Source organism: Maniola hyperantus, chromosome Z, assembly GCF_902806685.2.
Source record: "Maniola hyperantus chromosome Z, iAphHyp1.2, whole genome shotgun sequence".
In the NCBI taxonomy this organism is placed as follows: domain Eukaryota; kingdom Metazoa; phylum Arthropoda; class Insecta; order Lepidoptera; family Nymphalidae; genus Maniola; species Maniola hyperantus.
In genome coordinates this window covers 10656942-10679205 of record NC_048564.1, presented here as the reverse complement: position 1 = coordinate 10679205, position 22264 = coordinate 10656942, and the positions used below count along the sequence as shown (strand labels likewise).

The 22264-nt window shown below is 38.9% G+C and overlaps 2 protein-coding genes across 2 annotated transcripts in view; one reads left to right on the top strand and one right to left on the bottom strand.

Annotated features, from left to right (window-relative positions):
- The window catches only part of LOC117995914 (zinc finger protein 431-like), a 170080-nt gene that overhangs the window by 98695 nt on the left and 49121 nt on the right, over nucleotides 1-22264 (bottom strand). The window lies entirely within an intron of this gene.
- Nucleotides 1311-4560, top strand: LOC117995574 (uncharacterized). Its single transcript, XM_069508787.1, has 2 exons — nucleotides 1311-1907; nucleotides 3242-4560. Exons 1-2 carry the CDS (start codon nucleotides 1614-1616, stop codon nucleotides 3878-3880), a joined length of 933 nt encoding a protein of 310 aa, XP_069364888.1. The 5' UTR covers nucleotides 1311-1613; the 3' UTR covers nucleotides 3881-4560.

The following is a 22264-nucleotide window of genomic DNA, read 5'->3' as shown; positions in this document are numbered from 1 at the left end:
AAGCGGTCATAACAAAAGTGGAATAAAACAAGTAAAAACTTTTAAAAATGCTATAATTTTTAGAAATAAATTTTTATATTATACTGTGAAAAGCATACAAAGATTTAAGTTATGTTTTTACTTATTTTTTTTCTAAACTATTAGATGAAGTAAAAAAAATGTACTTTTAAAGTGTTTTATTACAAATATGTCATAATCCACAGCATACATAATGAAGAAATTACAAAAACAAGTCAAAGTTAAACCAAAGTTGGATTACAGTAATAAATCTTAATAGAATTATTATCTTTTAAACAGATTAATTATTATTAAAGATCTAATACTGAAATGTTTTTCAAACTAGGGAATGTTACATAGCAAGAACTACTTATTCAATATATCATAAATAGAATAATGAACAGAACCAAGATAGGCATATAGGCATATTTGGTAGTGGTTTGTGGAAGCACAGACAGGTCCTGAAATAAGGCAAAATACACAAAATTTTTCACATTATATTTTTTTAACTGATGATTTATAAAAAATTGCAAGAGAAACATTATATATTACATACCACTGAAATTGAATGTTGTTGCAATGTTTCTGCTGGTGAGCCAGGCACACTGCTGGTGTGCAAGCTTTTCAACACCTACTCAGTTACATTGGCAAAACAATTTTCTGCCCAAATTCGAAGTCTGAAACATTATAATAATACTATATAATAAACCAAAATATCACAAACACCAGCGTTTCTGACTTCTCTAGCCGGTTTGTAGATAAAAAGAACAGCTGGTACTTAAGGGACACGACAATATTTACCTTGCATAATTAGATGCCTTTCCGGCTCTTGGTAAAGAGTGGATAGTAAGTGTTGGGTCGAAAGCCGATGCACAGCACTTAACACGCTTTCTATATTTATCAGACATGATAAATTTAATCTTACAAACGAAAAGAGTCACAAAACAATAAGTCACTGTCCTTATTTTTCTCTAGTCTCAATCACACTGCTGCGAGTTTCTTCAAGCTAACAGGGAGAGAAAAATAGAAGCGAAAACACTAAACCACATGAAATACAACTAAAAATATACAAATTTATCACAACTGTTGGGAAAGAAAACTTTCATATTTAAACCAACAACCTAAAAACAAACGTACCATAGAGTAGATAGTTGCCAGTAGTTTATAGTTTGAAACTTTGTCTCTGACTTTGAAGTCTAGAATGAGACAAAGAATTTCTTTGTTTCATTCTAAATGCTTCCATAAAAAAGTCTGCAGTGGCCCCATACAAAGTTGCCACCCCCTGCTCCCCAGTCGACGGCGCGCTCCCGCCCGTAAGAGCCAGTCCACACGGCGCGTTGCGTCAGCGTTGCGTCGACGCAGCGCTACCACTGCGTTGTTTTACATACAAATAACCAAGGTGTTCACACGGCGCGCTGCGTCGTCGCAACGCACACATGACGGACAGCAGCCCCCGAGACGAAGCGGGAGGGGGTGTACTCGTGCGACGTCGGAGCGTCAGCGCTCAGTTGCTTGTGCGTTGACAGAGAGGATACACGGAAGCTCATTTCGTTTTACGTTTACGTTTTTGTATTTAGTTTTATTTGCAGGGTAATTAGTTTTATTTGCAGGGTAAAATGAATACCATTGAAGAAATTGACATAGATTACTTGATTACATTGATACAGGAAAGGGAAATTATATGGGACAAGTCAAACGTAGATTTTAAAAATAAAAATTTAAAAACAAAAGCCTGGGAAGACATATCAAAAGTTTTATTTCCTGATTACGAGAATTTCACAGCTGAACGAAAAAATAAAGTTGGTGAGTTCACAGTACAGATATTTATGTTTTTTTTATTTAAGAGGGCTTTCAAGATTTTCTTGCACCGCCAATTCCGCGATCAGTACAAAATTAATATCTCGACACTCTAAAATTTTAAAACTTAGGGAATTTAGATTAGCGTGAGTACTATTTTATTACTTAGCTCAAAACTAACCTAGACTACGCTGAGTAGGTATAAAATATTATTTTTTTACTGATCGCGGAATTGGCGGTGCAAGAAAATCTTGAAAACCCTCATAATACAATTATACCTTATTTAGCTGCCAAGGCAGAGTTCCTCTAGTCATAAAATAGGTCGCATATTGCTGTCTTATGACATTCGGTGCTGTCTGTTCTTCATGTACGGGTTGTATTGGGAGAAATTCATCAACACTTATAGCAAATTTATCTCTTTGTCTAAAACCATCTCGATCAGCGACAAAATTGTGTAATACACAACATGCTTTTATAATGTCAGTAGCGAAGTCATAGGACACGTCTATCGGTCTGTGAAAAATGCGCCATTTGTTAGCCATAATCCCAAAAGCGCATTCGACATATCTTCTGGCTCTGCTTAGACGGTAATTGAAAACCTTTTGTTGTAAGTCGAGATTTTGACCGCCATATGGACGCATAATATGTTTGCTCAGTCCAAAAGCTTCGTCACCCACAAATACATACGGGGTTGGTATATTGCTACCAGAGAGTGGCTGGGGTTGAGGTAGTGGTAAGTTGTTGTTAATCATTAGCTCGTACAGTTTAGAATTTTGTAATATGGTTGAATCGCATTCTTTTCCGTATGCACCGATGTCGACAAATACGAATTTGTAATTTGAATCCACAATAGCTAGCAACACAATCGAAAAAAAGGCTTTATAATTAAAAAAAAGTGAGCCACTATTTGCAGGATTACACACGCGGATATGTTTGCCGTCGATGGCACCAACACATTGAGGAAAATTTGCCTTTACATCAAAACCCCTCGCTATTGTTTGGAAACTTTCAGTTGTCAGTTCAGGGATGTTGTCTCGAAGAAGATTGGTCCATATAGCACGACAAACTCTTTGTATTATATATGCAATAGTAGATTTTCCCCGTTTGAATTTGAAATGTAAATCAGTTATTGAATTTCCACTTCCTAGGTATCTGAAAAGAAAATAATTATTATAATATGCATTTATGAGATAGATAGATACCCGAAAAAAAATACTGACATATTCAGACATCGATAGCAAATAACTTTCTCTATGTAACCAATTAATTCTGGAATCGCGAAAAAAATAGCAGCTGTTGCATACATTTTGATTCAGTAGGTATTGCTTTTTGTATGTAACAGCTGTTATATTTTCACGATTCCAGAGTCGGTCACATAGTGTTTGTTAACGATATCTGAATATGTCATTAAATTTTATCGAGAAATTCACTATGTATAAATTATTAAATCATGTTTACTATTGGTTTTGCAGGTAATGATTTAATAAAAAAATGGAGAAGTGTAAAAGATAATTACTTCAGATATTCAAAAAAATTAAAAGAAGCATCAAAATCGGGCTCGGGCGCTACGAAACTGAAGAAGTATCATTTATACAATCAACTCCTTTTTTTGAGAAAAGTGGAACAAAATGCCACCGAATCTAGCTTAGACTCGCCTAGAGAAATCAACAATGAATCTACGTCTACAAATGATGACATTACCACAGACAACACTCCGCGCTATGTTCCAGTCGCGCGCAAAAGGGCAATGCAAATGGATGAGTTTGAAAGAGAAGGACTAAAACTTCTCAAGGAGCCGGAAAATCGCCATATGTCCTTTTTCAGAGCTATATTGCCATCTATTCAAGAATTTTCCGACCGAGAAACTCTCCGTTTCCAAAGTAAAGTTATACAAATTATAGATGAAATGCGGTATGGACAAACATCATCATATGTGAGTGGCCCATCAACGTCTCACCAACCACCATATGGGTATCAAACAGCAAATTTTCAAAGTACATACATTTCTGATTTTAATAATTCAATTACATCTCCAGAAACATCTCAAGCAAGTGAAGAAACTGAATACGATTTTTCTAATTTGTAATTACTGGATGATATCTCTCTTAAATAATGTCTAAATTTAAAATTATGACAATTGCTGATTATTTGTGAGTTGATTACTCTCTTAAATAATGTCTAAATTTAAAATTATGACAATTGCTGATTATTTGTGAGTTGATTACTAATTAAACAAACCAAAAAAACTGTTATATTTTTATTACTTAAATATATTTATATAGTTACCTTAAAGTGATTCCCAGCATTTCTACTGGTTCCACTGGATTCCTCATATTAGTATAGTTTTTTCGTATGTGTGGTTCTAAGGACTTCAATAAACATTCGAAGCTGGATACACTCATTCTAAAAAAATTATAAAACTTCTTTTCGTCTAATAGCAACTCCCGATATTCTAAAAAAAAAAACTGTCCATCACGATTTCTTAATGAAATGAAAGGACTGATCCAGTACCGTCTTGTGATCTTGCGTCGATTTCGGCGGTGACGTAGTAATAGGAGCAATGCTAGACGTCTTTTCCGATCCATGATTTGCTATAGACTGACTGCGAATTTTTTTCAAAATACTTGCCGCAACTGTGCGTCGCCGCTGCGCCGACGGAACGTTGACTGCGTCATAGTAACGCTGCAGCGCCCGTGTGGCCGGCTATGCGTCAAAATATTTGCGTTGCGACGACGCAACGCAACGCAACGCGCCGTGTGGACACGCTCTAACGGTCGCACAGTGCATGGTTTTGTCCTTGGAGCCAAAAAAGGTAAGTACACGTGTTTTCATTTATTTTCTCTTTGAATCGTTGTATATTTAGTAACATTATATTGCACTGTTTCCATGTGTAAAGTAATTGTCCCTTAATAACATACGTGGTGTCTGCACACAGTGGCTAATCACTTTGTTTATTATGTCCGATACAATTTATGCTTTAACTTTTCAACTGTGATTATAATGAACAAAAAAAGAGTTAATAGAAGATCTAATATAAATATATAAAAGCGAAATACCACTCACTCACTGACTGACTGACTAATCACGAAATCTCAGGAACTATTCCTAGCCTGGCCTACAAACTTGAAATTTGGAAGGTAGGTTCTTTCTAGGACGTAGGTGTCAGCTAAGAAACGGTTTCGAAAAATTCGAGAAATTTAAGGGGGGGAGGTTACTAGATTTAAATAATAAAAATCTGTATAAGTCAATTTGGGAAATTCCCCTTAAGGGTGGTAAAGTAGGGGGGGAAAGTTTTAATAGAAAAGTTTTGACTATTGTTATTTTTACTTGAAATTTGAAAAGTAGGTTCTTTTTAGGGGGTAGGTATCAGATAATAAAGGATCTAACTAAATTCCCCCCCAAGGGGGTGAAATGGGGGTTGAAAAGTTATATGAAAATCCTATGTTTTAGAAGTTAGAGATACGAAAATTGACATTTAGGTATTCTGGGTTGCGTGCCTTAAGTTGAGACTGAGTGAGTAGCTAAGTGAGGCCTTTTGCAGCGGGAAAATTTTCAAATCTTATGAAAAACCAAAAATTTTACGCGGACGAAGTCGCGGGTAACTGCTAGTACTTATAATAATATTTTTTTGTTTTAGAATGGGCTGAACTACATTAAAAAATAGAAAAATTGGCAGGCAAGATGCAAAAGACATGAAAAAAGCTGTAGATCTTGTAAAGAACGGAATGAGTATACTCAAAGCAGCACAAGAATATAATTTAAAATCTACGCCGTCAACTTTTCACATGTAATATTAAAAAAGGAAGACTTGGATCTAATTCTCTGTTTGGAGAAAAAGAAAAAGATTGTGTAAATCATATAAAGAAATTGCAAAGCTGTGGGTTTGCGCCTACGAATAATGATTTACGCCAATTGGCTTTTCGATTCTACGGCGCGCAGTTCGCGCACATGCTGCGCGTCGACTTACGCGCCTAAAACTGCCCCGCGGGATACGCGCAGAAGTTTGGTAAACATATTCAAACTTATGACAATATATACTTAGCTTAGGACGACGAAGTCATTATTTCGGGAACACAATTTCATTAGTAGTCCATATAAAGTTTTCAATATGGACGAAACCGGTTTACAGTTAAATAACAAACCGTCTCATGCAATCAAAGGATCTAAATCAGTTCCACAATTAACTTCTGCAGAAAAAGGAGAATATTTCTTTTATTTGTTGTGGCTTCGCTGAATTGCCACCTATTGCCAATTATTAATATCACCAATTTTCAAAGGACAAAGAGGAAAGGACGAGTTCGCTAATGGAATACCTCCAGGAAGTAAAGTTTATATTAACGAGAAATCAAGTTATATTAACACTGATCTCTTTTTTAAATGCTTGAAAGAACTTTTTTGTCCCAGGAAACCTGCTGGAAAAGTGATTCTCCTATTAGATGGACACACTTCACATTGCAACTCTATACAGATGCTGGAATTAATTTGGTGAAAGTAATGACATCATTTTACTTTGCTTTCCGAGTCATACGACTTATTACTTACAACCCTTGGACAGGACATTTTTTAAATCCTTAAAATCTAATTTTAACAATGAAACTAATGCATGGATTCGTAACAACCCAAGTAGAAAGTTAGGACATCTTCAGTTTGGAACTCTATTTGGCAAAGTATGGGGCATATCTGCTAACCAAAATAATGGTGCGTCAGGATTTCGCGCTTGCCGATTATTTCCACCCGACAGAAATGCAATTTCTGAATACGTTTTTATATCTGATCCTGCCGATACAAGTGTGCTCTCAACTGATGGTGTTTTTGCAGAAAACCTGGCTCACTCGATCAAGAGTGCTAATACGGAAAACTCAGTTCCTTCTACAAGTAGAGTGAACAAAATGTCCAACCCAATTTATTCGTCAAGCGGAGTGAATAAAGAAAATCTAGAAAATCAGTCTACTCCTTTGAAATTTATAGAGAGTACCATGAAAAAAACTGGCGAGGATGACGTGGAAACTCCTTCAAAAATCTTAGATAAAGTTTACCCAGTTCCTTCCTATGGAATTATGGTTTCGAGTAAAAGAAAACAGCACGCTGAGGTGTTAGCATCTTCGTCTTTGGAAAAAAGTTAAAATTAAAATTAAGGATTTAAAGAAAAATCCGAAAAGAAAAATTCAAAGGGGAAAGTACCAAAGAAAAGACCACCATCCGAATATAAATTATGCAAAGAGGATTGAAAAAGAAAGAGATGCAAAAAGGAGTAAAGGAAACTCAGATGACTCGAGCATTGAAGACGATCATATTTCTTAACATGATAGCTCACCAGAAAGGTACATAGATTACGAAATTCTTAGAGACATTTGCGTAGTGTGTGGAGAGTATTATAACGCCACTAAGAAATGCGACTGGTTACAGTGTATTCTTTGCCAAATGTGGTTCCATGAAGACTGCAGTGAAGATCCAGCGAAATGCCTAACGTATGACGTCTGAATCTTCGCAAATTACTCGTGGGCCTAATATCTATGAGCAACTCACCTACATGTCTGGGTGAGATGCCTATTTTTATTATTATTTTTAAATATTTTTTTAACTGAAATACATATGTTGCAATATTGTTCCAAATTTAATCTATGTGGCATAAATAAACAGTGATTTAAATGGACTACACATATTTCATTTAGTATCTTACATATACAATTAAAGAATATTTTTTTAAACTATAGGCATCCCTGCCTGACTTACCGTATTTTAAAGGTTATGTCGCGAATTTTTTAAAGCCCCCATGTGTTTGTTGTAGACTAGAAGCGTACGACAGGAATAACTGTGTCGAAATTGAAGACGAACTTGAGGATGAGATTCCTGTTATTCCTGCTTTGGAAAAGTTCAGGGATGTTAATGCCAGCAGTAATTTGCCAGCTCTGTTTAAACGACACATTCAACAGTACGCAGAAAGGTTAAAAAAAACATAATATGATCTCTTCACCTTCTTTTGTAATTGACTATGATCCAGATTAACTGCCGTACTCAGAGTCGCTAATCGTTACTTAAGATTGAGTTAAAACGAGACAGATTTATGTGAGAGATATAGCTCTGTTTCGTTTTAACTAAACTTAAGTAACGATTAAGCTACTCTGAGTACGGCTGTAAATGACACATACTTATTTATTACCTATAGGTATTTATTATTTAAGGTTTCAAGTAACAACTAAAGTAAGAATTCTGTATGAAAGTAGAGGCTTGGTAACCCTTCGTGTTGCCTTTGTGGGAAACTATGCCTACTGTTTAATATTTATACATAAAACCTTTGCGGTCGAATAATACTGGCAGACTTCACACAGAATACATTAAACCAAAAAACAAACATTGACATTGTCACTACTATAAAACAGAAAAAAAAAATATGTAGTCTATTCGGTCGGGGAAAAATTAGAAAAAGCATTGTTGGAAAACTATTGCGGTTGAAGCTGGTGAAACAGTGCGGCACCAGCAAGAGCGGAAGACTTCAACAGTTGCGGGTTTGGGTGAGTTTAGGATATATACGTAGCTTATAATATTGCCATATAACGACGGCAACCATACCCATGCAGCTGCTGCAGCAGCCAGCAAGCGGAAAGCTGCAAAGCTTAAACACCTACTTTCATGCACAATGCAAAGCCCAAATGAAGAAACTCCTGTACATAGTTTTACTAAAAATGGATAATTATGGCATGATGGAGGAGAGACACTGTGAAAGTGCAGCTGAAAGTGGATTAGAAACGCACCGCAAGCATGTTTTCACAGTTCTTCATGGCATAGAAGACATAGTAAGGACAAAAACTATTATTATACACAAAGCTTGCACAGAAGAACTAATGACATTTAAGAAACCAAAAAAAGTATTTTATAATTCACAAATGTCACATAAATAGTCCAGTAAGCAGAAAAAACGTTACAGGGAACCTATAATCCAATTAAAGAGGAAGATATAATAGAAAATTACAAAGATTATGTAATTAATCTAGCTGTTGGATTTGCTGCAACTGGAAGTAGAATCCCTTATATGCAAGTAATCAAACCTGCCAATCCATATACTATTTAAATGGACCATGATTATATGCAACAAAAGTGCAAAGGATTTGCTATTGGAGAATCTTTTATTAAACAATATAAATCAATAGTACAGTACAAATCGACACGGTAAGTCACAAGAAACCAGCAAAGCCTTTTCTAGACAAGACACAATTGCAAATTACGTCTATGGTACAAAAACCCTGACGTTATGCCCTTGCTTTGGGCTCTTGCGATGTATGTTGTCGAACACACAGCTATACAATTATAAATTAGTCGGTCGAATCGCGAAGGGTCGTATCCAACAAATATTCGATTTTTAGTTTACTCCATCATCGTAATCTATGGGACATGATTTATCGTGTCACAAAAGAGCGTAATTGAAATCATAATGAACCCAGAGTTACGGACAATCGCGAAAAGCCTTATCTGCTACTCATTGCAATTTAAAAATCACGAATAGTCGTATCCGCCAGTTACGCCTTTTCTTACCTGTTCCCATGTGACATATTTTTTTCACGAAGAGGCGTAACTTATCCGATGCGATCACGCGAGTGAAACAGCGACAGATCAAGACGTGAGTGAAACAGCGACAGGTTACACAGGCATATAATATTTTGTTACGTCTTGCAAAGTTTACGGGAGTTAAAATTAGTAAAATTCTGTCTCTAAAGTGAATAAATATTTATGTAAATAGTCTTTTATATTTTGTTCTTTGTATAAAGTACACGGTAAGTTTACAGTAATGTACCTACTTCTTTTAAACGCACAGTTACGTACCAAAATTTGAATTAATATTTTAGGTTACAATTTTTTGGAAAGTTATTTACGTGTTATTGCTAGACTGTTTTGTTATCTAGGCCATAATTAAAATAATATGCATGGTACAGTGGCGGTGTTTTGACTGTTCTTTAAATTCTTTGCAGATACTTACCTACTACATTGTTTAAAATTATGCAGAATGAATACTAGAAATGCTGTCAATTTTCGATTTGTATTGACAAGGTATTCAGTTCATTTTATCAACAATTCAACCTGCGAAAATCATCTTACCTTTGAAGCTGACTTGACGTTAACAAAATCTTTAACATATGAAATTTGGAAAACTAACATGGAGCAGACTTGTAAATTTACCAACTGCACTAGCACTGTTTTTACTACATGCTTTGAATGTTCTTGTTTACTTTGTGATATTCATTTTAAGTCACTGCTTAGTGTGCAGTCATGTTCAGATCATATAATAAATACAGACCGATTAAATAACTCGCTTGCTGATTTCAATGTGACCAATATTGAGAATGTTTCAAATCATTCTGATGCAACCATGGTCTCATCTGACGCTCGCGACTCATCACCTAGTATTTTAATGCAGATTTCTAGTTTGGAACAACAACAAGTCGACAATTATTTGGCCCCAGAAGACTTTATAGTAGATGGCGTTGCCAGAGAGGGAGAAAGATCGAACCTGATAGGAAAAAAAATACAGAGAAGCCAAGTTTTTGCGACAGACAGGACTAGAACATTTTCCGCCATATACAAAGAAAGTAGTTCCTGGAAAGAAAGTTGGTCCTTTATGCAATTTAGAAAACTGCACAAAGCATGGCATAAACTGTTATCGTTTTAATGAACATGAACGCGAATATATATTTATGGATATGTAGTCAATCGCTCACCTACTAAGTATATACAGTACAAAACACTTGAAGAAGTTTGGACTGGCTTTAAACCTAGTATCAGTAAAATGAAAGTTTTTGGCTGCCGAGCTATGATGCATGTACCAAAAGAAAAGCGGCTTAAATGGGATAACAAGTCAAAGAAGCTTATATTTGTTGGTTTTTGCCTAGAATCCTAGGGTTATTGAATACTACCAGCAACCTTCTCGGCTATATGTCTCATATAGTTCCAGCAGTGGACGGTGGGGGAGAGGCTGATGTAGCATACTTTGATTTTCGAAAAGCCTTTGATTTAGTGGATAACGATGTATTGCTCAAAAAGTTAGCATCAGTCGGGTTCACCCCACATTTACTAAACTTTTTTGCGAGTTATATGAGAGATAGGCAGCAATATGTTGAATATAAAGGCCGCAAGTCCGAACCATATTTCACAAGGTCAGGTGTGAGTCAGGGCAGCAACCTAGGACCTTTGCAGTTTATTTTAATGATAAACGATCTACCGCAGGTGGTCCAGGATGCCAAATGCTTGTTATTTGCGGATGACCTCATGGCGAAAATGACTGTGTGAAGCTGCAGCAGGATATTGACAGAGTAGTGACATGGAGCCAGGACAACCTATTACAGTTTAATAGCTCAAAATGTACAGTCATCACTTTCTCTAATTTACGGACTCCTATTTGTTATAATTATACCATGGATGGGATACCAATGTCGAGAGTTTCAGAAGTCAGAGACTTAGGGGTGAAGTTAAACACTGAGATTTCGTTTCGTGATCATATTATACATTGTTGTAAAAAAGCTTACCGGAATCTGGGTTTCTTGCTTCGTACCGTTAGTAGTTTCACGAACATAGGCGCTATTACCGCATTATACAACGCGTTGGTAAGGAGCCAACTGGAAAGTAACGCAGTCATTTGGGCTCCACATGAGGCTAAATATAGTCTTATGTTGGAGCGGGTGCAGAATAAATTTATTAGGTTCTTGTACATGAGGCTTTATGGGGTTCACCCATTTTACCCATTGATGTACCTTACACTTTTTGTCTTGGGTATGGTCGGATACAATGAGATAAAGTCTAGAAGGGAATTAGCGCTTGATCTGTATATGTTTAACATAATAAGAGGCAAGCTATTTAATGCGGATGTATTAGGGCAGGTGAGTGTTAGAGTGCCAAACCGGTACGTGTAGCGGAGGCGCAGGCCGCCGCTGCTGGCGTTGCCGCGAGGGCGCACCAATTTGCTCAAAAGGTAAAAATTTATGATGATTTAGATGATACCACAAGTAGCTCTGATCATTTCAATAGCACGTCCGAAACTGTCGTTAAAATGAGAGCCCCAGAACACTTTATAGTAGATGGCGTTGCCAGAGAGGGAGAAAAATCGAACCTGTTAGGAAAAACAAATACAGAGAAGCCAAGTTTTTGTGACACACAGGACTAGAACATTTTTCGCCATATACAAAGAAAGTAGTTCCTGGAAAGAAAGTTGGTCCTTTATGCAATTTAGAAAACTGCACAAAGCATGGCATGAACTGTTATCGTTTAAATGAAATAAATGCCGACCTTATGTCACAATAAATAGCAATTTGACTCCCGTGACCCATAAGAAATTGACATCACGAAACACCCAATTCAACAACACGTTCGGACACATAGGAAACAGATGAAAACTGTATTAACTCATTTGAGAGACCGAACGGCTCTTATAGATAATCGGAGTAAGACGAGAGAACCGGAATTTGAATTTCAACCCGACCAACTTGTATTCATAAGCAAACCGGCAAAAATTAGCTCCACCGACCACGGTACATCCAAAGTCTTAGCCGGCCTTCAGATTTCATCTATACATTTAAAAAGAAACACCCAATAGCGAAACAGAATCAGACCCCCATGTCATAGGGGTCGGTCTCTTCCCAGTTTATATTAAGTTTTGTTGAAAAAAAAAACTATTTAAAGTAGATAAAATGCAGCTTCCGTCGTCCTTCTACGCTCTCACATCTGAAGAGTTGAATAAAGAACAACAGCTTAGGTATTTGAATGTGAATTAGGAAAATGCACCAAAATATTTTTCAAAGACGAGAGATGTTCATTCAAACATTTGAAATTGATCGGCAAAGTCACAGTCTAGTCATTAGACGTGTCTAAACATTTGACGTGGTCTCTTACATCAATTTAATAACTCTCAAAGTGGCCTTTTAAAATGGTTAGACACTGTAGTACCTAAAACATGAATATACTTGTACAAATAGAAGATTTGGAAACGTGCTTTAAAGCAGATTCTGCATTTGGAGTTCTAGATGTAGGTAACATCTAAAATAAAATTATATTGGTTTTTTTTTTAACTTATGTAGGTAGTATGTATGATCTGGCCGAGGTAGTTATATTCTTGAACAACTTCGGAGCTCCTGCGTGCAGGAGGAAAGCCAATTCTCAACAAGCTTAAAGACCTCTTTAATACCGTCATCAAAACTGGTACAACACCTGAAAAATGGAGTAGAAGTGTCACTATTCTCTTTTTCAAAAAAGGAGATAAGAGTCTGCTTAAGAACTACAGACCAATCTCACTTCTAAGCCATATTTATAAGCTGTTCTCGCGGGTTATTACGAATCGTCTCGCCCGAAGACTTGACGAATTTCAGCCTCCAGAGCAGGCGGGGTTTCGAAAAGGCTACAGCACCGTTGACCACATTCACACGCTACGGCAGATTATGCAGAAAACTCAGGAGTATAATCTGCCCCTCTGTTTAGCATTTGTGGACTACGAGAAAGCCTTCGATTCCATCGAGACCTGGGCTGTTCTGGACTCACTGCAACGATGCCAAGTCGACTGGCACTATATCCAAGTGTTGAGATGTTTGTATGACTCCGCCACCATGGCCGTCCAAGTCCAAGACCAACAAACGAATCCGATACCAATACGAAGAGGTGTGAGGCAGGGAGATGTAATATCACCAAAACTTTTCACCTCTGCCCTAGAAGACGTGTTTAAGGTTTTGGACTGGAAAGGTCGAGGCATAAACGTGAACGGCGAAAACATCTCACACTTGCGATTTGCGGACGACATCGTCATACTAGCAGAATCGCTGCAGGACCTTGAGGAAATGCTGATCGAGCTTAGTTGTTCTTCCAGACGCGTAGGTCTTGAGATGAACATTGACAAAACAAAAGTCATGTTTAACGAACACGTTATCTCAAGACCCGTCATCGTCGGGAATGTCAGCATCGAAGTTGTCCAAGAATATAACTACCTCTAATTTATAACATATCATATATTTTTCAAATCGCGAAAATGACAAAAATTATTGCTTACAATAAGAGAACCTCAAAGTTGCACCCTTAACCGACAAAACATCGGAATCAAGGCTCAAATGGTACGGACACGTAATGCGTAGGCCCGACGTATGTAGTGAAAAAGTGCCATATTAAAGTGCCGTGTTTCCATGGCTACAAGGAAGAGGGGTAGGGGAAGACCACCAACTACCTGGATGACAAATGTCCAAAGGGACATGACACGCCTCGGCCTCAATGACGAAGACGCGAACACGCGAACTACATGGCGCCGCATGATAAGGAAAGCCGACCCCGCGTAACGGGACAAAGTCCGCTAGGACAAAGAAGAAGAGAAGAGAACTTTAATGTAAGCTTTCCAATTGTGCAAAAGTTGAGACTGTATACCAATAGTTTTAGAAATATTAGAAACAAAAAATAGCCTTCATGTACATTACAAGTTGTTATGGGTACTAAAAAATTCTTTAGCTTTATGTTATTAGATTTATGGTCAAAACATTTTTAGCCAATTTTCTTAAACAACAAGGTTTTGGCTTGCACAAATAGATGGCTTTTATCTGCTTTTAATGTTTTCAAGAAAAAAAGAAATTAACGCGTTTCATTTTTATTTAGCGAGCAGGTACAATAATAGTGTTTTGAGCTTAAACATTATTTCTCAATAATTTAATCAAAATGTTATGATAAAACTGATGAAACTATTCCTTCCAAATTAATTTATAAAATTCTGAGGATAACAATACCTAAAATTGTCAAACAAACTAATAGTAACTATAAAATAGTTCTTTGCTTAAGTGCCCGTTTTTTTTTGCAAAAGAGTTTATAAACACGGCAATACTTCATCCATTCAGCATATCATGGCCATAATGTCCCTCTAATTTATAACATATCATATATTTTTCAAATCGCGAAAATGACAAAAATTATTGCTTACAATAAGAGAACCTCAAAGTTGCACCCATAACCGACAAAACATCGGAATCAAGGCTCAAATGGTACGGACACGTAATGCGTAGGCCCGACGTATATGTAGTGAAAAAGTGCCATATTAAAGTGCCGTGTTTCCATGGCTACAAGGAAGACAATGGGGAAAACTTCAACTGACGCCTTGGCTGGAAATAATATACAAGGCCTGCATAGCATACAAATACATCCCAATGGCCTGGAGAGAAGTGAAGGTGGTCTTTCTACCAAAACCTGAAAGGAGTGACTACACATTGCCAAAATCCTTCAGACCAATCAGCCTTACATCGTTTTTACTAAAACACTCGAAAGACTAGTTGACCGGTCTCTCAGGGACAGAACCTTAAAGCATATACCACTACATCCAAATCAACATGCTTACAGTACGGGCAAATCAACAGAAACCGCTTTACATTCTGTTGTTTCCAAAATTGAGCATGACTTAGAAAACAAACTATCGACACTAGGCATTTTTATAGATATTGAGGGAGCCTTTGACAAATCAACTTTTGATAGCATTGACAAAGCCTTGGGACAATACAAGGCGCCAAAAACTATACGCAGCTGGATAAGAGCACTGCTAGAACAGAGAATCATACAACTAGATATCAACGGAGTCACAAAAGGCATAGTGGCGAGAGGCTGTCCTCAAGGAGGTGTCCTGTCACCAATACTATGGAACCTTGTAGTTGACGACCTGATAACCAAACTAAACAAAAGTGGGTTTTATACCATTGGTTATGCAGATGATCTCACCATCCTAATTGTAGTATATTATAAATATTAAATGTGGGTATTTCAGTAATAAATTGTAATCTGTCATTTGTTGTATTGAGCAGTCCGGAATAAACCGTTGTGGCGACTCGGTGTTTTCTTTGATACATTACAGTGGCGCAGTCTAATAAATAAGTTTTCTTTGGTTTAAAGTGGTTTTAAATGTCGGGCAAGATGTCGGTTGGCAAATTAGGCGAGTTTAATCTCAGTTCGGGTACGTGAAGTACTTATATCGATCGAATAGAACAATATTTTCTTGCCAACGATGTTAAGCCTAACCTACAAGTGCCTACGTTGCACGCGTGTGTAGGTGACGCAACATATGAACTGATGGTGGATTTGTGCTCTCCAAAGAAGCCTGGGGAGATGGCATTCGGTGAATTGGTCCACCTAGTGAAAAAACACATACAGCCAACGCCATCGATTCTCGCAGAGAGATATAAATTTCGGAAACGAGTACAGGCTCAGAGTGAATCGGTGGCTCAGTTTGCGGCAGCTTTGAAACACTTAGCAAGGGATTGCGATTTCAAGGATAACCTAGAAGAGAACTTGAGAGACCAGTTTGTTTGTGGTCTACACAGCGAAACTACGCGACAAAGATTATTCTGCGAGGACAGCGTGACCTTCGCGTCGGCCTTCAAAAAGGCCGTAGCGTTGGAAGCAGCCGCGAATGACGCTGCGGCAGTCGAACAACGGACTACGGATGGCGCGGTGCATGCGGTGCACGCGCAGGGGGCGCGCCGAGCGGCCAGCGCTGCGGAGCGCACGGAGTCGCGGCGGCGGTACGAAGGTTCTGGAAGGCGGGGCAGTCATGCAAGTGGTTTAAATAATCGACAGAAGACCGGAGCTTGTTTCTGTTGTGGAAGCAGAGACCACACAAGGCTGGACTGCCGCTATCAGAATTATACTTGCAGGGTCTGCTTGAGGCATGGACACCTGCAGCGGGTATGCCCTAGTGTGGGGAGGAAAGCGGAGGGTCAAGTCCTCCGGCTGGATACAGCACATCGAGCGGAAGGGACAGAACGAAACGATGACAGTGACGACGAACGGGGCAGCACGGCTGGGTATTATGACGACGGAGGAGTCGAAGGGCCCAGCGGGCTTTACATGGTACGACTGACGGGATCCGAACCGGTAGTGGCCGAGGTAACCGTGGCGGACAGACGGCTGGCCATGCATATAGATACCGGTTCGCCTATATCGTGTATCAGTGACAGAATATATGCGGAAATGTTTTCGGAAAAATACAAATTATATAATAATAGTTATAAGCTAAAAGGCTACGATGGAAGTGATATTAAATGTGTCGGTTATATTATAGTGCCCGTTAAGTATGGTCTTATCAGTAAAAATCTTAAATTATATATAATTCATAAAGGCGCGGTGCCGTTGTTAGGCAGGGAGTGGTTAATTAAGTTGCGTATGAGTATTACGGTGCCTAAATCAGTCCTCGCTATCGGTAAAGAAAAAGGTGCCAGATTTGATAAAAATGAGTTCATAAGTAAGTACCCGGGAGTGTTCAGTGGCAAGCTGGGCCAGCTGCGCAGCCAGCGCGCCACGCTGCGCGTGCGGGAGGGGGCGCGGCCGGTGTACCGGCGCGCGCGCCCGCTGCCGCTCGCGCTGCGCGGGGACGTCGACGCGGAGCTACAGCGCATGGAATCTGCAGGTATTATAGAACCCGTACCGTCCTCAGACTGGGCCTCGTGTTTGGTAGTCGTTTTAAAGAGCAATGGCTCCCTAAAAATTTGTGGGGATTACAAAAGCACAGTAAATCCCATGCTAGAAATAGACAAATATCCGCTACCTAGGTCCGAGGTATTGTTTAATAATTTAAACGGGGGGAAAAGGTTCACGACGCAGACACGTTTATTAAATTTATTGAAAATAAATTTCCAATTAATTCGAATCAGATTAAGATAGAATCAGCAAAAGATAAATATATATCCAGAGTGTTAGAGTTTGTGAAGACGGGTTGGCCCAAGTCGGGTTTTAAAGAAGCGGACCGAGAAATGATCGCATATTGGCGGCGTCGCGACGAGCTATATGTCGAGAACGGGTGTTTGATGTGGGGCTGTCGCGTGGTCGTGCCCCTCGCGCTGCGGCCCGCGGTGTTGGCCGAGCTGCATGGCTCACATTTAGGTATGGTTAAATGCAAAGGGCTCGCTCGAAGCTTTGTATTCTGGCCCGGTCTAGATGGCGATCTGGAACGGATGTGTTCAGCGTGTCGGACGTGTGGGGACGTAGCGGATTTGCCACCAAAAGTCCCATTGGTGCCGTGGTCGTGGCCGTCAAGTCCATTTGAGCGGGTTCATATAGATTTTTTTGAATTTAAAAACGTTTCCTACTTAATTTTAGTTGACGCATATTCTAAATGGTTAGAAGTTGTACCTATGTCCACTACGACTGCATCGAATACTATCGTGAAATTAAAGGAGATATTTTCTCGTTTTGGACTTTGCAGGATCCTGGTAAGTGACAACGGTCCGCAGCTGTCTAGCGAAGAATTCTCTTCGTTTTTGAAGAATAACGGCATTAGACATATTACGTCGGCGCCATATCACCCTTCTTCCAACGGGGAAGCGGAAAACGCCGTTCGAACGGTTAAGAGGGCTCTTAAAAAAGCGGAAGTTGAAAAAATCAACATAAATAATTTTTTGCAAAGATTCCTTCTCGACTATCGTAATAGTATCCATAGTACTACCGGGGAAGCACCTGCGAGATTGATGTTCGGGCGTCACCTTAGATCGCGGCTAGACCTATTAAAATCGGGAGTCGTGGAATCGGTTTCGGATCGGTTGCAAAAAAGAGCGCTCGCAACGCGGAACGGAAAGGGGTTGGATAGAAGGGGATAAAGTATGGGCTAAAGACTTTCGTAAGAATAAAAGGTGGTGTACAGCGATAATTAAGAGTAAAAGGGGACGAAATATGTACGAGGTCGAGACTGAGGATGGTTTGCGATGGACGCGGCATGCAGATCAATTGCGTTCTAGTTCAGCAGAGACCAGTCGAGATTCGACGTCAAGTAACAGTCGTGGTCATCCTGCGGTATCTGCCCAGGCAGCGTTAGCTGACTTTAATAGCTGTCCTAGTGATGAGGCTGACGACGACGGGGGCGAGTCTCGTACTGGAACATCCCCGGTACTAAATAAACGGAACCGAAGACGGCCAGCTCGTTTCGGTTACGATAAGGTTTGAAATTAAAATTAATATTTAAAATAATTATATAAGTAGTAACCTTAGTATTTAAAATAGTTATGTAAGTAAGTTAAGCAGTGTCAATGATTATCTTTTAGTGTGGCCTACGGATTGTTTAGTTATAAGTGTACTAGGACCTAATACTGTAATTAAAATGTACCTATATTAAAGGGGGGATAGTGTAGTATATTATAAATATTAAATGTGGGTATTTCAGTAATAAATTGTAATCTGTCATTTGTTGTATTGAGCAGTCCGGAATAAACCGTTGTGGCGACTCGGTGTTTTCTTTGATACATTACACTAATCAGTGGCAAACTAGAAAACACACTATATGAAGTTATGCAACGAGCCGCCAAGAACTCTCCTTACCCCAGCAAGAACTACAGAAATTTCAACGACAAGCATGCCTCGCCATTACTGGCTGCATGAGTACCACACCAACAGCAGCTTTAGAAGTTATATTGGGCATTGCGCCCCTGCACCTACACATAAAAGAAGAAGCAACACTCGCAGTCCTAAGACTGAAAACCTCAGAGCATTGGAAGGATCAAAACACAATGCACACTAAAATTCTAGGGCAAAGCATAAACAAAGAACCACGTTTGCAGTGGAAATGCGACAGAACCAAAAAACAACATATATTAGACAAAACCTATAAGATACACTCAGAGAAGAACTCAGATCCGAAGTCAGCACAAGACGCTATAGAAGTGTACACCGACGGATCCAAAACGAAAACGGGCACAGGAGCTGGAGCCTACTGCCAAGAACTAAACATGAGAATAAGTCACGCACTCGGTAAGGATAACTCTGTCTTCCAAGCAGAGTGTGTGGGCATTATGACCGCGGCTATAGCCATGGCCAATCGACAGGTAACAAACTTTAAGATTATCATTAACTCTGATAGTCAAGCTGCTCTTAAAGCACTGGCTAGATTCTAGACGACCTTCCAACTTATACAAGACTGCCACAAGGCTCTGGAAACTCTTGCCATGACAAACGACATCACCTTAAGGTGGGTCAAAGGACATGATGGAGACCAGGGAAACGAGACGGCAGACGCACTAGCACGAAAGGCTACGACACTAAAGGTGACAGGGCCAGAACCTATCGTACCCATACCCTTCAGTGAGTATAAAACCTGGTTGCATGAACTAACACTAAAAGAACATTCTAAACTATGGGCTAACACAACAGACTGTAGGCAAGCCAATGAGGCTTTTCCTAACATAGACAAACGTCAAACTAACAAACTACTCCGCCTGGACAGAGGTAAACTTAGGAAGGTGGTGGGACTCATAACAGGGCATAGCCCACTAAACAAACACCTTTTCGTTATAGGTGTCACCGACAGTCCTCTGTGCAGGGCCTGCATGGAGGTCGATGAAACACCGACGCACGTGCTCCTGGAGCTGTGTTGCCAACCCTACTGTTTTAACAGTAGATTTACTGTTTTTGTCTTGACATCCCTGTTTTCTGTTTCAGTTCGAATTTCTACTGTTTTTAAGTGATTTATCCGAATTTCGAAATGTAAAAAAAATCCAAATCGCAATACGTTACAACCAACATGTCAAACCGGAATAACGTTTTAGAGCAAGCAATGAAGATAGTTTTTGTATCTGTGATTTTGTATGTGTGAATTTGAAATCAATAGCGGGACTGTACCATATACCTATGATTTTAATAAAAAAAATGATTCAGAAAACGTTGAAGACCGCGAAATTGAAAATGTTAATAATGAGTAATCCAGACTAATATTATAAATGCGAAAGTGTGTCTGTCTGTCTGTCTGCTGGCTTTTCACGGCCCAACCGTTCAACCGATTGTGATGAAATTTGGTACAGAGTTAGCTTATATCCCGGGGAATGACATAGGCTACTTTTTATCCCGGAAAATCAAAGAGTTCCCACGGGATTTTTCAAAAACCGAAATCCACGCGGACGAAGTCGCGGGTATCATCTAGTTTGTAATAAAATTAATATTAATATTATTAATATAATAATATTAATATTAAAAATAATTTGATTAAATCTTTGCATTTTGATTTTATTTACTTTATAATTCCCAGAAATTCCTTAAATAAAGGCAATTTGCGGTAAATCTGACAGTATCAATTCTACACTGATAAAAGGATTTCTTTGGATGTAAATAAATCCCATTTTCTAATATCCCTTTGTAGAAGCTTCTTTGAGACAAATAAATATTTGATATTATCAAATTAATTGCTGTTTGGTCTCAAATAAAAAAAAATTAAATTGTTCTTTTAAATGCTCAAAATATTTATTAAAATTTAATAAATATTATGTTTACAAATATGCCGATAGAGGGATCCATATACGTAAAAACTCAGATGACACTTTTTCTTCTATCAGTGTGTGATCAGTGTATGAACTATTGATGATTAAACGAAAGTTGACCTAAGTGAAGTTCTATCATAACAAATGTTATGTCGGGCAGTAGATTTGATGTTTTGAAATAACTATTTTACTGTTTTCTGCTGTTTTTTTAAGTTCCATTTGCTGCTTTTTGCTTCCCTGAGGTTGGCAACACTGTCCTGGAGTGCACGGGCGTAGCAGATCAACGCGAACGCCATTTAGGTTCCCCGACCTCACTCCAAGAAGCCCTCGGCAACCTGGGCGGTCTACTTGGCTTCTGGAGCGAGCTTGGATGGCTGGAGTGAAGACTTCGGCGGGGAGAGGTGATGCACGCACAACAGACGGAAACGCTTAAGTGCGGAAACCAGCCAGAATGAAGAAGAAGAAGAAGAAGAAGAGGGGTAGGGGAAGACCACCAACTACCTGGATGACAAATGTCCAAAGGGACATGAAACGCCTCGGCCTCAATGACGAAGACGCGAACACGCGAACTACATGGCGCCGCATGATAAGGAAAGCCGACCCCGCGTAACGGGACAAAGTCCGCTAGGACAAAGAAGAAGAGAAGAGAACTTTAATGTAAGCTTTCCAATTGTGCAAAAGTTGAGACTGTATACCAATAGTTTTAGAAATATTAGAAACAAAAAATAGCCTTCATGTACATAACAAGTTGTTATGGGTACTTAAAAAATTCTTTAGCTTTATGTTATTAGATTTATGGTCAAAACATTTTTAGCCAATTTTCTTAAACAACAAAGTTTTGGCTTGCACAAATAGATGGCTTGCAACATTAATGACGGAGAACATTAATTGGCTTGCAAAAATAATACGGAGACTCCGTATTAATGTTGCAAGCCAATTGAAAAACGGAGTGAACACTACGAAAGAACGCACGAAGCGTTAGTTTGAACATGGAGATCTAAAAAATGAACTCCGCGGTCGCCCGAAAACTAAAATCAACAACGACGAATTAAAGGCGATAGTTGAAGCTGACGATACTCAATCTACGGCCGAGTTAGCAGCTGCTTTGAACGATAGCCTCAAAGAAATATTGGTCCATTTGTGTCATATTCGCAAGGTAATAAAACTTGATAGATAAGTGATTGCCACACGAACTGAATGTTCAACAGCACGCCGAACGCGTTGAGGTATGCCTTGCGATGCTT

Coding starts and splice junctions, on each gene's coding strand:
- LOC117995574 (XM_069508787.1), top strand. CDS start 1,614: ATGAATACCATTGAAGAAATTGACATAGATTACTTGATTACATTGATA. Junction 1,908..3,241: donor AAATTAATATCTCGACACTC/TAAAATTTTAAA, acceptor ATAAATTATTAA/ATCATGTTTACTATTGGTTT.